The sequence below is a fragment of the Ostrea edulis genome, chromosome 6 (assembly GCF_947568905.1).
Source record: "Ostrea edulis chromosome 6, xbOstEdul1.1, whole genome shotgun sequence".
Taxonomy (NCBI): domain Eukaryota; kingdom Metazoa; phylum Mollusca; class Bivalvia; order Ostreida; family Ostreidae; genus Ostrea; species Ostrea edulis.
Window position 1 is genome coordinate 33,899,154 of NC_079169.1, and position 15,065 is coordinate 33,914,218.

At 35.7% G+C, this 15,065-nt stretch overlaps 1 protein-coding gene across 4 annotated transcripts; it reads right to left on the bottom strand.

Moving 5' to 3' along the window:
- Window positions 1–2,619: 2,619 nt before the first annotated feature.
- Window positions 2,620–15,050, bottom strand: LOC125646519 (transmembrane 7 superfamily member 3-like). Of its 4 annotated transcripts, none has more exons than XR_008795717.1 (11): window positions 14,946–15,050; window positions 13,847–14,143; window positions 12,846–13,141; window positions 11,690–11,879; window positions 11,035–11,118; window positions 9,386–9,466; window positions 7,908–8,060; window positions 7,588–7,685; window positions 7,171–7,333; window positions 3,242–3,929; window positions 2,620–3,165 (listed from the first exon to the last, which is right to left on the bottom strand). XR_008795717.1 is itself a non-coding variant. In XM_048872853.2 (10 exons), exons 1-10 carry the CDS (start codon window positions 15,010–15,012, stop codon window positions 3,658–3,660), a joined length of 1,701 nt encoding a protein of 566 aa, XP_048728810.2. In that variant the 5' UTR covers window positions 15,013–15,050; the 3' UTR covers window positions 2,620–3,657. The 4 variants fall into 4 exon arrangements, 2 of the variants coding, with proteins under 2 accessions (XP_048728810.2, XP_055995363.1); XR_007359724.2 differs by having other exon boundaries at window positions 2,620–3,200; XM_048872853.2 differs by having other exon boundaries at window positions 2,620–3,929.
- Between the last annotated feature and the right edge of the window lie 15 nt (window positions 15,051–15,065).

Sequence of the window (15,065 nt, forward strand, 5' to 3'; positions counted from 1 at the left end):
ATGTTGAACCATCATATGTTGCTGGTTTAAGCTTACCAGACTTATCTGTATTTTCTTGAGCACCTTCATTATTTAGTGCTTGTAACATGTCCTTTCTTCTACGTGTTGTAACATTTCTTGGCATATTGTCTGGCGTTTCTAGATACATCGGTGTTGTTTCCGACCGAGACCTGTCTTTTCTTTTATAAAGTTCATACGAGTCTTCTGTCTGAGCATCAAGCTTAGTTTTAGGTCTTGCTCCTTTTGCCTCATAGTTTTCCTCTGCATTATGTTCTATTTTACGCCCAGACTCTCCAATGCCCGAGTCTCTTACAGTCCCAGGTGTTGACTGTGCCCTATGTTCCTTAATTCGCATGCTTTCATTAGAAAGTTCCTTAATTTTCTCTTCTAGAAAACTTATTTCTTCGTCAATATTGTCCATGGCTTCCTATAATCTAAATCTTACAAAGTTTCTAACCGTCTTGTTTCATACAGTGAAAGTAAATATGAAAAAGCAAAATATAATCTTTTAAGTAGAACTACAATAGTTCGGATGTTACACTACTATTCAAACAAAAACAGACAATGATTTTACGATTGGGTTGATGTAGATTATCCCACCTCTGCCACCAAAATTTTGTAACGTATGTAACGTGTAATGTGGGTTCAAACCACGGATAATAATTTTTCTTAAACGTTTCCTACGTTTCTAAATGATTGCATTAAACTATAGTTCTAAACAATGATAAATCAATTTGAATCAAACACTATGATTATTTCCTTATTGGTTTATTATATGATTTTCCTCTAACTATTCCTTGCCTAGTTTAATCACTCGTGTTTCAGCCTCTGGTCTGAAACCACTGTTTCAGACGCTGTTTCAAACTACAAGTTTAAACCCTTTATTTATTTGAGCATTTGCTCCCGGGCTATCTTCTGAAGGAATAATGTCTCAAATAGTCCACCCACAGTAATTTGAGGTCCCGCATATGAGACAATAAACCTTACCTAAATTCTGGTTGTGAGATACGATCTTCTCTCTTCTCCGTCTACCAGCAAACTAACTTAGATGCACAGCGCCTTCTATTTATACCTCCGCTCAATTCTGCTGACTCATATACTAGTCTCCAAAACGTTTGAGACAATGTACAACACACAAGGAATAGCTAATCATTGACAAGACCTTGATTGACCCTGATTGCCTCATTTACATAATCAAAGGAATTTTCATTACACTAGTATATAACACTGTGTCCACATTACTAGTATATAACACTGTGTCCACATTACTAGTATATAACACTGTATTCACATTACTAGTATATAACACTGTATTCACATTACTAGTATATAACACTGTGTCCACATTACTAGTATATAACACTGTGTCCACATTATTAGTATATAACACTGTATACACATTACTAGTATATAACACTGTATATATATTACTAGTATATAACACTGTGTCCACATTACTAGTATATAACACTGTATTCACATTACTAGTATATAACACTGTATCCACATTACTAGTATATAACACTGTGTCCACATTACTAGTATACAACACTGTGTCCACATTACTAGTATATAACACTGTGTCCACATTACTAGTATATAACACTGTGTCCACATTACTAGTATACAACACTGTGTCCACAGTACTAGTATATAACATTGTGTCCACATTACTAGTATATAACACTGTGTCCACATTACTAGTATATAACACTGTGTCCACATTACTAGTATATAACACTGTGTCCACATTACTAGTATATAACACTGTGTACACATTACTAATATATAACACTGTGTCCACATTATTAGTATACAACACTGTGTCCACATTACTAGTATATAACACTGTATTCACATTACTAGTATATAACACTGTGTCCACATTACTAGTATATAACACTGTCCACATTACTAGTATATAACACTGTGTCCACATTATTAGTATACAACACTGTGTACACATTACTAGTATATAACACTGTATTCACATTACTAGTATATAACAGCTTTTAATGTTTTATATATTTTCTCTGTATTATGTGTATAACATTCTGTTGTAAGGTATATATGCATTGTAAAGCACCTTTGAGCGTACATAGTGTATGAAATGGGTGCTATATAAATATGGTATTATTATTATTAAATTTTGCAGCCCTTCACCAGCAGTGGTGATTGTCTCCATATGAGTGAAATATTCTCGAGAGGGACGTAAAACAATATACAATCAATCAGTGGTTAGAACACTTAACTAGTAATGCAGGGATCCCGGGTTCAATTCCCGGTCTAGCCATAATTTTTCTCCTTTCCTGTTAGATTTGTCATTAATCACCTCTTGACTTGTAGGTGAAGATCCAGCCAGGGGCAAAAAGAATCTAAGTTGTGTGTTTTCGAGGGTGAAGACAATTAACGGAGGGAGGAATGTAGTGGTTTGGACTATACAGACTGTGGATATCACCCTGGATAGCTCAGTGTTTAGAACTAGTAATACAGGGTTTCTGGGTTCAATCTTGGGTCCAGCCATAAGTGTTCCACTTTTCGATTTCAGTTTATTCATGATCATTTAATGATACCTGTGCAAAGATTGTTTTTGTTTTCATTAAAGAATACCACTGTAAATAAATGTACAAAAATAAAGATTTATTTTATTAGTTTTTTTTATATAAAGTATGAATATACAAAATATTTAATACATGTAACAGACATATGTAATACAAATGTATATCAAACCCTTAATCAGGAAAATATTCCCTGATAATTATGAGATGATTATTTCATAATTACATAATCAGTCTCTTTTTATAAACAATTACAAAATAACTAACTTGCAATTAAGAGATAATGATCCCCCCCCCCCCCCCCCCAATAAATCTAATTGACTTTTGTAACAGACAAGAATATCACAGACTTTTAAAGAAGATGGAGGAATGTAAATATAACACTGATCTACAACAAAAACAATTTAAACATCTTTCAGAACCAAAGCAATAACAACTTCAGGTCCTTTAATACTGGTTTGTGTTACTGAACATGCTCTTTGATACATGGTCCTTCAACTATGAGAAGAATAAGTTTTTAGAAAATCAAATAATTGTACACGGAAAGATCACTGTAATGGTGTTGATGTACATGTAGTTATGTAATCTGATGGACAACAGTTTATACCTGTATATATACAATAACTGTACAACAATTTATACCTGTATATACATGTATACAATAACTGTACAACAGTTTATACCTGTATACATACAATAACTGTACAACAGTTTATACCTGTATATATACAATAACTGCTGATTGTGGTAAATGTACATGAATCAAGTTCAAATTAAGTATACCACCTACTCATTGACAGTAAAACATTCCTTTTTTATGGATCGAGTGTATACATGTATCTGCTGAAAGACCATTTTCTAAATGGTATGGATTGAACACAAATTAAAACAAATCAATTTGCAGGCTCACATGCAACATTCATTTGTCTGCTTACCATGTTGCCTTTATACAAGCATAATTTTCAAAAATACAATGTAATTAAATCCTTATAAATGATACACTGTTCAGTAGATGTGAGAACTGTGTACATGTATATCAAAATCATGCATGGAGACAAAATAAATGCTGTGACTCCTGGTTGTCTCCCTTGATCTGTAGCTAGGTGGGAGCTGCTACCACTTTGTTCCTCTGGCGCCGCTCGTTCACAGTTTGTCGCAGTAGAGGTGATCGCTCATCTGGTTCATCAATATCTGGTTCATCTGCCTCTGGCTCTACACTGTACCGGGCAGGAACTCGGTTGTATTTTGGCTGCACCTTATTTCCACAACTCCTGGAGCTCTCCGGAAAGTCAGGGAGACCCCAGTTATTGTAAAACTGGACGAATGCTCCCACAACAGAGAGCAAACACCAGACACAGCTCAGGATTATCTCTGAAACAGAACAATGAACATAGCAAACACCAGACACAGCTCAGGATTATCTCTGACACAGAACAATGAACATAGCAAACACCACACACAGTTCAAGATTATCTCTGACACAGAACAATGAACATAGTAGAAATCAAACACAGCTAAGGATTATCTCAGAAAAAGAGCAATGATCATAGTAGAAGTCACACACAGCTCAGGGTTATCTCTGAAACAGAACAATGAACATAGCAAACACCAGACACAGCTCAGGATTATCTCTGACACAGAACAATGAACATAGTAGAAATCAGACACAGCTCAGGATTATCTCTGAAACAGAACACAGAGCAAACACCAGACACAGCTCAGGATTATCTCTGACACAGAACAATGAACATAGTAGAAATCACACACAGCTCAGGATTATCTCTGAAACAGAACAATGAACATAGCAGAAATCAAACACAGCTAACGATTATCTCAGAAAAAGAGCAATGATCACTGTAGAAATTAGACACAGCTCAGAATTATCTCAGAGACAAAACAACTAACACTGCAGAAATCAGACTCAGACCAGGATTATCTTAGAAACAAAACAACTACAGCAAATTACAAAAGACCAGGAGAGTGTTCAATTCCCTGCTGGATTGATCAATAGACTTTAAAATTTGGTCAGCAAAGTATCACCAATCCAGCAAGCAATTGAAAACTCTACTGCTCTTATGTAATTCGCTGTACACTGCAGAAATCAGACTCAGACCAGAATTATTTAAAGAGACACTACAGCTCATTTTCACATTTTAATAAAGTGTTTTTAAAACCATGTATTGATAAAATGATAAATTTCATATCGATACTGACAATTTTGAACAATTGGGATGCATCAATTTACTCTCAACTGCGCTTTGAAGATCGTTCGGAATTCAAAGGTTTCTTCATGCTGACTCGGACTTTTGAATGCTTATTTACATCACGTGGTTTTGAATGACAGCAAAGGTGTTCTGTAGGAAATTATTTAAATTCCCCTTCAAGGGGGTCCACACTCACCTTTCAAGTATAAGATTATTCCCTGCTCCTTGTAATAAGTAATTATAAATCATTATTTCAACAGAAACCTTCCATGTTCCCACTGACCGATGTTTTTACAACTAACACGTGTCGTGTTCAGATAAAAATAGCACTTACTTTTAAACGTGGTGTCTTCGAAGCTAGTCTCAATGGCAGATTTAGGGGGCCAGGATCCCCCTCCCTTTTTACCCCACAGATTGTGAATGAAAATCCAAATTTTGCATCAGAATGGCCGATTACTTTGGCTAATCTTTGACTTTCACACCCCTCTTCGGAAATCCTAGATCCGCCACTGAGTTACATGTGTTTCTCCGAGCTCTTTGTTTTCCAACGGTCAAACTGATACCAAGGTAAATTTTATTTCACGTATGAGTTTTATCTCATTCTAAATTTTACCTCTTTTCTCACAGAATCTGTCAAAATTCTAGATCTATCAACTACACTTTCTCTCTCTGGACGACATGCTGTACTGTTTACTGTCTATGCGCATGCGTCTGAAAACTGAAAGGAGGAGACTCGATATTTTGTGTATAGGCCATCAAAAAGTATTAATTTTTACGTTAAAACGATAATTTTTAACTTTAGATAAGTGTTATTTTCGCAAAGTTCATACTTTCAACAATGCAACAAAAATTGAGAAAGCGCTGGGAAAATTGTCATTTCATGATTTTTGCGCAAAATGAGCTGTAGTGTCTCTTTAAAGTCTTAGTGAAAATTCTTCAGAGTCTTACAAGAAGTTTTTGGGAGTTTTAGAAGGATCTCTTTGTAGGAGCAGATCAGAGGTTCTACTCATACTGTAATCAAATCAGGAACAGATCAGAGGCTCTACTGTAATCAAATCAGGAACAGATCAGAGGTTCTACTGTAATCAAATCAGGAACAGATCAGAGGTTCTACTGTAATCAAATCAGGAACAGATCAGAGATTCTACTGTAATCAAATCAGGAGCAGATCAGAGGTTCGACTGTAATCAAATCAGGAACAGATCAGAGGTTCTACTGTAATCAAATCAGGAGCAGATCAGAGGTTCTACTGTAATCAAATCAGGAGCAGATCAGAGGTTCTACTGTAATCAAATCAGGAACAGATCAGAGATTCTACTGTAATCAAATCAGGAACAGATCAGAGGTTCTACTGTAATCAAATCAGGAGCAGATCAGAGGTTCTACTGTAATCAAATCAGGAGCAGATCAGAGATTCGACTGTAATCAAATCAGGAGCAGATCAGAGGTTCGACAGGAATCAAACTGTATCTATGTGCCTGTTATCCCCATTGTCGAAAACCACGATTTTGAGTCCACTTACGCTCCCTCATGATGATGGAGAGAATCGATTAGAAATACCCGTGGGTAACCGATGATGCTGTATCACTTGGTATCCTTAAGCATTCCTTGTTGCTTTATAACAACCGTAATCTTTAAAGAATTCAATTCCGTAAATTACTTTACACAAGAATTTTATTTTCACATTTTCTATAAGACTGCCTTGATGTGAAAATAATATTCTCATGAATGATTTTGTTTATGCATGGTAGATAATGTGCAGAGAGGCAAATGAACAAACTGAATATTCATGAAATATATGTTTCACTCAAAATCACATACCGGTACATGTAAAGTGAGATCTTGAAAATTACATGTGTTAAAAAATATAATTGATTAACTGTATAAAGATAAACAACCTAAATAATTTCAAAATTGGCAACTCATTCATATTTACCAAAGTTTTGTCAGTAATGAATATGTGCTGTTTCAATGTACAGTGTATTCCACTTGATGTAAACTCGTGTCTTTCAATTTGACATACAAACCCCTATAGAGTGACACCTGTCTAATCTGACATGCACCGGGAGGCAATTGTTTTGTCAGAATAATGTGTCAGAATAAACAGTGTATAAAACAATGAAAGTATGAAATTTAGAATAGAAATAGAGTCAGAATGCCCAGAGAAACGGAGTGCACAGGTAACAGATTAAGGAGTTTTCACTGTATCTATAAAATGAAGTTCGTTCAATTACAAACAATGAATATGAGGATATAATTTTGAGTTTATAAAAATAATGGAAGCTTGAGACAAACCTTTATTCGGCTTTACCAGTTATACATATTACCCCCATTCTTCCATTGTCTTTATACCCTCATAAAACAAACGACCTAGATATTTATTTCTTATATAAAAATATCCAAGATACCTGTTACGAGGAATGGTCCCGTGTTAATGACGCTGACGTAATCAACGTCAGTAGAGTGTCTGAGGGAGTTGACGACAAAGTACTTCATTCCACTGTGTAGGAATATGTCCGGGACAAGAATCACCAGGTATGATCCAATGAATGAACACGACACAATGTTCAGCTGAAAGAAATGATCCAATGAATGAACACAAAACAATGTTCAGCTGAAAGAAATGATCCAATGAATGAACACAAAACAATGTTCAGCTTAAGGAAATGAGGACACATATTTAACACTAAAACTTAAAAAAATAGATATTTTTCCAACTTAAAGACATTCAAAAAAACTATTCTGAATTTTGTATTGAAAGCACAGAATATAAACTGGTGAGATTTATATCCTTGTTGTCAAATTCCATCAAGTTAATACATTACCACTTTAGTATAGGCAAGAATGAAGACAGGAATAGCTAGTACGCCGCAGGTAAAGGCCATGCCATAATTAAATGGTTTGTGCCAGTAAGACAAGTTTCCTGAAACAAAATACAAATCTACTTATCCACTTATTTTAAATATCTTAATATATCATTTACATTCTATGTCTGCTTTTCTATGAATGGAAGATGAAAACAGTAAAAAATAAATTGCATGATTTTATTACCAGTAGTTTACTTAAATAAAGGTATATGAACATTATAAGAGTATGAACACATTGCATAGCTGTAATGATTTAGTTCGACACCGTGAACTCTCACCAAACTTGGTATAGAAGACAATGCTGGAGATGAGATACCCTGCCACCAATCCTGTTAGCAGTACGGATATTGCAGCAGCTCCAATGAACTCAAACATCCCAAGCCAAAGGGCCGCACACACAACACTAAGAACTGCCGTCAGGATCAACACAACTGAGAAACAAGAAAGTATCACAAACACCATTATAATTTCCATCATTTTCATACCAAGTCCAAATGATGGCGAAATGTTTTCACTCAGAAGTTTTGATACAAATTTCATATAATGCACTATACGAAAAGTAAATTGAAACAAGTTGTATTGGAATGATACAAATGCCCCCTCCCAAGGGTCATAAATATGTTATCAGACCAGACCTATGCAAGTATTCTAATGATATATTTAATCTATATCCAAAATTTCAACTCAAAATGTCCATGCATGACTGCATGAGATAATAAGTGAAACTGTGAATTGCTTGAGGCCATGGGACATAACTTTGCCAATTTGTTTTTATTAACTTGACCTGTGTATTTTTGTGTTATATTTATATCCCAAACCTGAGGTCAAAATGCCCATGTATGACCAAGATAATGGGCAGAAACTCTCAATTGTTGTAAATTCTCTAAATCCAAAGGCATGTCTCTGCCATTTTGTTTTACCTAACCCAAATACAAACTTAACTTGTGCATTCTTGTGATATCCTAAATTTCAATTCAAAATGTCCATGGATGATTGAAATATTGAGCAAAAACTGAATTGCTAGAAATTTTTTCTACATCTAAGGGGCAAAACTCTTTCAAAAATTGTTCAACGAACATGAATTGGCTATTCACATGGTGTATCTTTAATTTTATACCAAAAAGTTGAATATGTGCAACAAAAGCAGAGATATTGAACAGAAACTGAATTATGACACAATGATGAATTGACAAAATGATGAAATGATTGATTGTATATTGTTTAATGTCCTTCTCGAGAATTTTTCACTCATATGGAGACGTCACCATTGCTGGTGAAGGGTGCAAAATTTAGGCCTATGCTTGGCGCTTTGAGCAAGGAGGGATCGTTATTGTGCCACACCTGCTGTGACATGGGCCTCGGTTTTTATGGTCTCATCTAAAGGACCTGTCCATTTAGTTACCTCTTACGACAAGCAAGGGGTACTGAGGACCTATTCTAACCCAGATCTCCACAGGATCAATGATGAAATGACACAATGATGAAATGACACAATGACGAAATGACACAATGAAGAAATGACACAATGATGAAATGACACAATGATGAAATGACACAATGACGAAATGACACAATGAAGAAATGACACAATGAAGAAATGACACAATGAAGAAATGACACAATGAAGAAATGACACAATGAAGAAATGACACAATGATGAAATGATGGTAAAGGGTAACACTACATGCCCAAGCAATTTCATAGTGCAGGAATAAATATGTGTACATAAATCCAGTTTTTAGTATGATAAACATACCTGTATCACTCTGATCAGATGACAAGGTCAGTACACTGTAGAAGACAATGCAGAACCCCAGGAAGGCACATATAAAATTACCTGTAAAAAGAAAGTTTACCTTCAACATATAAAATTACCTGTAAAAAGAAATTTACCTTCAACATATAAAATTACCTGTAAAAAGAAAGTTTACCTTCAACATATAAAATTACCTGTAAAAAGAAAGTTTACCATCAGCATATAAAATTACCTGTAAAAAGAAAGTTTACCTTCAACATATAAAATTACCTGTAAAAAGAAAGTTTACCATCAGCATATAAAATTACCTGTAAAAAGAAAGTTTACCTTCAACATATAAAATTACCTGTAAAAAGAAAGTTTACCTTCAACATATAAAATTACCTGTGAAAGTTCACCATTAACGACCCATCAATCCAGCCTATTTGCACTTATTCCATTTTTAAGGGGGGAGGGGTTGTATTGTTAAAAATTCTACACACTTTCAAAGAAAACATTTCTCATTATTCTTGGAGAAAAACACTCAAAATCAAGCAATTTTCCAACAAAATTCAGAAACAAAGAGGATCATTACTCAACAAATCTGACAACATGGTTTCTATATATACAATCTTCATGATTCTTCTCTATCAAATCATAGTCCTCTATAGCATTCTTCTATAGGTGAGCTAAAACCACAGAACATAACAATACCACAACGACTATACTTCAAATCTCCAATAAACTTCTTGACATGATGGTTTGTGATGTTAAGAAAAATATCAAACATGGAAGATATTTTAAGTTTCAAATTAGACTCTGTGTAAAGCATAAGCTTCAGAACAAAATGATAGGAGTTATCAACTTTCAATAATTCAATAAACAGTGGGGGGAAAAATCCCAAGATTGGATGAAATCATACATATTAAAACAAAGCATGTCAAAAGTTAAATGTGAGATTCTGGTAACTGTGCCATTTTAAGGAGACATGGAACCAAACTCTCTCAGACTAGTGCAGAAGGAGGGCTCTATAAAGCAGGAGATTCTCACTACCAGCTGTCTGCCAGTCTACACTCTCTCAGACTAGTGCAGAAGGAGGGCTCTATACAGCAGGAGATTCTCACTACCAGCTGTCTGCCAGTCCTACACCCTCTCAGACTAGTGTAAAAGGAGAGCTCTACGTAGCAGGTGGTTCTTACTACCAGCTGTCTGCCAGTCCTACACTCTCTCAGACTAGTGCAGAAGGAGGGCTCTATACAGCAGGAGATTCTCACTACCAGCTGTCTGCCAGTCCTACACCCTCTCAGACTAGTGTAAAAGGAGAGCTCTACATAGCAGGTGGTTCTTACTACCAGCTGTCTGCCAGTCCTACACTCTCTCAGACTAGTGCAGAAGGAGGGCTCTATACAGCAGGAGATTCTCACTACCAGCTGTCTGCCAGTCCTACACTCTCTCAGAATAGTGTAGAAGGAGGGCTCTATACAGCAGGAGATTCTCACTACCAGCTGTCTGCCAGTCTACACTCTCTCAGACTAGTGCAGAAGGAGAGCTCTATACAGCAGGAGATTTTCACTGCCAGCTGTCTGCCAGTCTACACTCTCTCAGACTAGTGCAGAAGGAGGGCTCTATACAGCAGGAGATTCTCACTACCAGCTGTCTGCCAGTCCTACCTGTTCTGAAGAATCTGTGTCCCAGAAAGTTTAGGAAAAGTCCCACTATTCCTAGTACAACTGCACTTATCTTCCAAAATATACCTGTAAAAGAGGATCAGAAAAGCATCCTGTCAGAACATTAGGCAAGTGGATAAACAATGGAATTATCAATGCTTTTTCTCTACAATTGATATGGTGTTTTACAGCGAGGGGTTTGTCTAATTTTCATGCTCACTTTCCAGCATGAACAAACCCATGAATCTGTACCCTTATCAAAATGCAATTTGTGTGAACTACAAAGAAGAAATATAATTCACAGCTTCTATCAACCACAAAATCAAGGCTGTACAACCCAGTATTTAATTATCTTTTTCTCAAACGGTGAATATCTTACTCAACTTATATATAGGTTATCTCAAACTCAGTGGGGCAGAGAAAAACTACGAGATATCCAAAGGTTCAAGATAATGAGGCTAACATTCATAAAGTAAATGTAGTTGGGACTTCCAACACACTTTGACATATCCATAGTACATGTATTTCATTGAATATGGATGTTCGAGGTACCAAAGTTCAACTGCATATGTCATTTTTAAGTTTGTATAAAGCACATATTTCCTTCAATATTTTCAGGACAAAAACTAGAAAAATCAATTGGACTCTGACTACATACCATACATGTGACAGCTATCCCTTTGTTGTAAATTACAGCTGTATGTGACCTGGGGGAAGTATGCTGCCATGGTAACCCCTGCTGGGGTTGTCACCTTGACAACCATATTATACACAGCTCCGGTTCCTGGATAAGATGCTATGAGGAATTCTGGTTTTTGAGAACTAGCTTTGTTGTTGGTTGAGGCCAGCTGAAAATCATAAATTCAATCTAAGGATGATTTTAACCATGGAAACTGGAGATATTTGTAATGTTTCCTCAATGGCTCTCCTCCCCCATCTACATGTGCCATGTATAGTCGGCATTTCTTGTACATGTAGCTAATGGTTTTTTCATATAGAATAGAACGGTTCAAATGTTGTAGTACTACGCTTCAGGGTCTGTATGTTTAACAAATCATGCTTGTCACATCTAAGTTATGCCCCTCCTGGAACCATCATTAGCAATATGAATATTTCTATTTCTATTCTGTAGTGAAATATGAAGCCATTCTATTACTACATACTCAAATATACCGCGTGGCGGGTTTTTTCTGCTGGGTGATAAATTTGGCTTATTTTAGCAGTTAGATTGCTTACTGCCAAAATTTAACTCACCAAATATGCACTCTATTGCAATGTCAGCTGCTAAAATTATTAGCATACCTCTGAGCCAGCAAATCACCAAATTTTAGACCCGCGGAAATAACCTGCTATACACTAAGTATGTACACCAGACTGCAGTTTTTCATTCATACAATTTGGTATGTATTTCTTACAAGTTTTCAGACTACAATTAATCTGATATAAAATTATGTTGAATTGTCATACAACATATATAAATTTCAATATATAAATTACAAGTTCAGAAATTCCACTGTGCATGCATGTCCGATGACTTTAGGATTACATAGGTCTCTATATCCCTCCCCCATTCTCACACACACTCTTTTAAATCATCAAATCTGTCACTGTAATTTGTTATAAATCTGCTGCTTGTAATTTAATTATCAAGAAGATTTCCACATGTTAGAATAAATAGTAGTGGTCAGTCGGGTTCGATCGCCGGTGGCTAGATAGCTAAGTCGGTAGAGCATCTGACTAGAGATTCAGGGGGTCCAGGTTCGAATCTCAGTCTGGTTCATTGCATTTTCTCCTGTTACAAACTAAATCCTTACCTGTATACCATTAGCCATGACATCTTCTGCTGTCAACATCTGCTGCAATGCTGAAAAGTACCCCGCAGTGGAGAGGTCATTCCCAGACAGGTATTTAACATACACGCTGTATTCTAATGTGTCCTGGTAAAACTGGTCCTCGCACTGGGGAGTGATGATTCTAGAGGTGGATCTAGACCCCAGAGGAATGTTAGACCACTGGAATTCTATCAGATCTCTGGTGCTGGTGTAGGAAACCAAAAGGTTGGCATCCGTCTCCAAGGAAAACTCTAGATTACAGCCACCTACTACAGGGACTGTCAAAAGAGAAATTTACGTGTGCGATGAACCAGTAAAGCTAAACTGGAAAATGACAGTCATGTACGCAACATCTTCCTTGTGTATCTAGTACTAGGGATAGTACCTTGAAACATATGGGATGGATGCTGGTGTTATGAAGATAAAAGCTGAACAACATCAAAAACATGTGACTTTGTTCATTCCTACTTTAAAACTTTGTCATTAGGCCCCAAGTTTAAGGTAAAAATCTTCAAAAGATAGTCCACTTATTGATATATTATTTTCTAGCTAATTTCATTCGATAATATATAAATTTGCAGTGTTATGGTTATCTAATGATGAAATATAAGAAGATGTCAAATTTGGACTTTACAGTCAAACACACTTACAGCAAAGTGCTGGGGACAAAAAATTTGATTCGTTATAAACATAATGCATTACATCCAGTGAGTTTATAATATATGTTTTATAAGTACTGGGAATGAAAATCACTTCACTGTAAACATGAATTCATTAACAGTGTGTTCGTTGTAACCGTGTTTTACTGTACAATGGGAAAATCTGAAATAATGAGATTTTCATGAATAAAAATAAATGTATCTTAACAATGCAACGCTGATCATTCTATTGAATTTACTTTTAAGAAATCTTTGGTACATAAGACTAAATGAAATGGAATGTAACAATGTATTCATTTATAATTATATCATACATTAACTTACTATTTCCAGACATGAGGTAAATTGCAAGATGGATCTGGACATCTTCACTGTAATTGGACAGAATGTAGCAGGTGACCTCTGTCTGATTGGTTTCCAGAATGGTAACTATTCCAACATCCACCCCTGTTACTGATTTTCCTACCACTGGTTTCGGAGTGGAAGACAATGTAATGTTTTTGGTTTGTGAGTGAACTTGAAATGTTACATAGCTTATGTCAACACTCACATTCCTCAAAACTATAGAATTGTTGCTCTGGCCTTTGATATTTACTACAGCAGGTTGATTTGGTTTAACTTCTAGAAAAGGAAATATTATTGATATACTCAAAAGTAATGATTATAAATCATCTGTCACAAGAATAAAACATTAGTATTCATTTATTACAATCTCATGCAGTTAGGCTGTAGCGGTCAGACGAGTTTGATCGCTAATGGCCAGATAGCTCAGTGGGTAGAGCAACTGACTACAGATTTTAGATATGGCAAGAAATTGGTGCAGTTTCCCTGATTGGCAATTTTGTAACCAGGTTACAATAGGGACAATATTTTTATCCAATGTAGCATATCAAACTATGTCTTGTAGTGCTAAAAAACTAGTAAATATCAGCACATTAAGGTTGCGAGAGTTACAGACCTTTCTCTCAACACCCAATTTTAAATGCACGGTTAGAGGTTACGAGGGTTACAGACTTGTTTCAACACCCACTTATCTTTAAATGCACAGTTACAGGGGTTACGAGGGTTACAGACCTTTGTTTCAACACACACTTATCTTTAGATGCAGGGTTACAGGGGTTACGAGGGTTACAGACCTTTGTTTGAACATAGTAACACAATTTGTATTTCGTCATGTGAAAATCTGAAAGATTTAGCTTTTGAATTGCTGCTAATGAGGTATAATTTTCAATGTACGCAATTTAACCATGTAAACTAATAAACTGGCTGTAGATTGTGAAACAATAGGAGAGTGACATGTATGATTTTCAATTTCATGCATTTTCTATTTCGATTGTGAATAAATTGTGCCTTGGAATTAATGGCAAAAATTAGCTACAGCTTTAAACCCTAACTTTTAAAAAAAAACTGATAAGAATTTTACCTATCACACTAAAAGCTGTTGTCAACAAGTCGATTAAAACAACAAACTTAAAACTGAGTCCAAGCATTTTGGCACAACATCCTCTAAAGTGAAAGAGGGATTGGTATATTCTTAGTACAA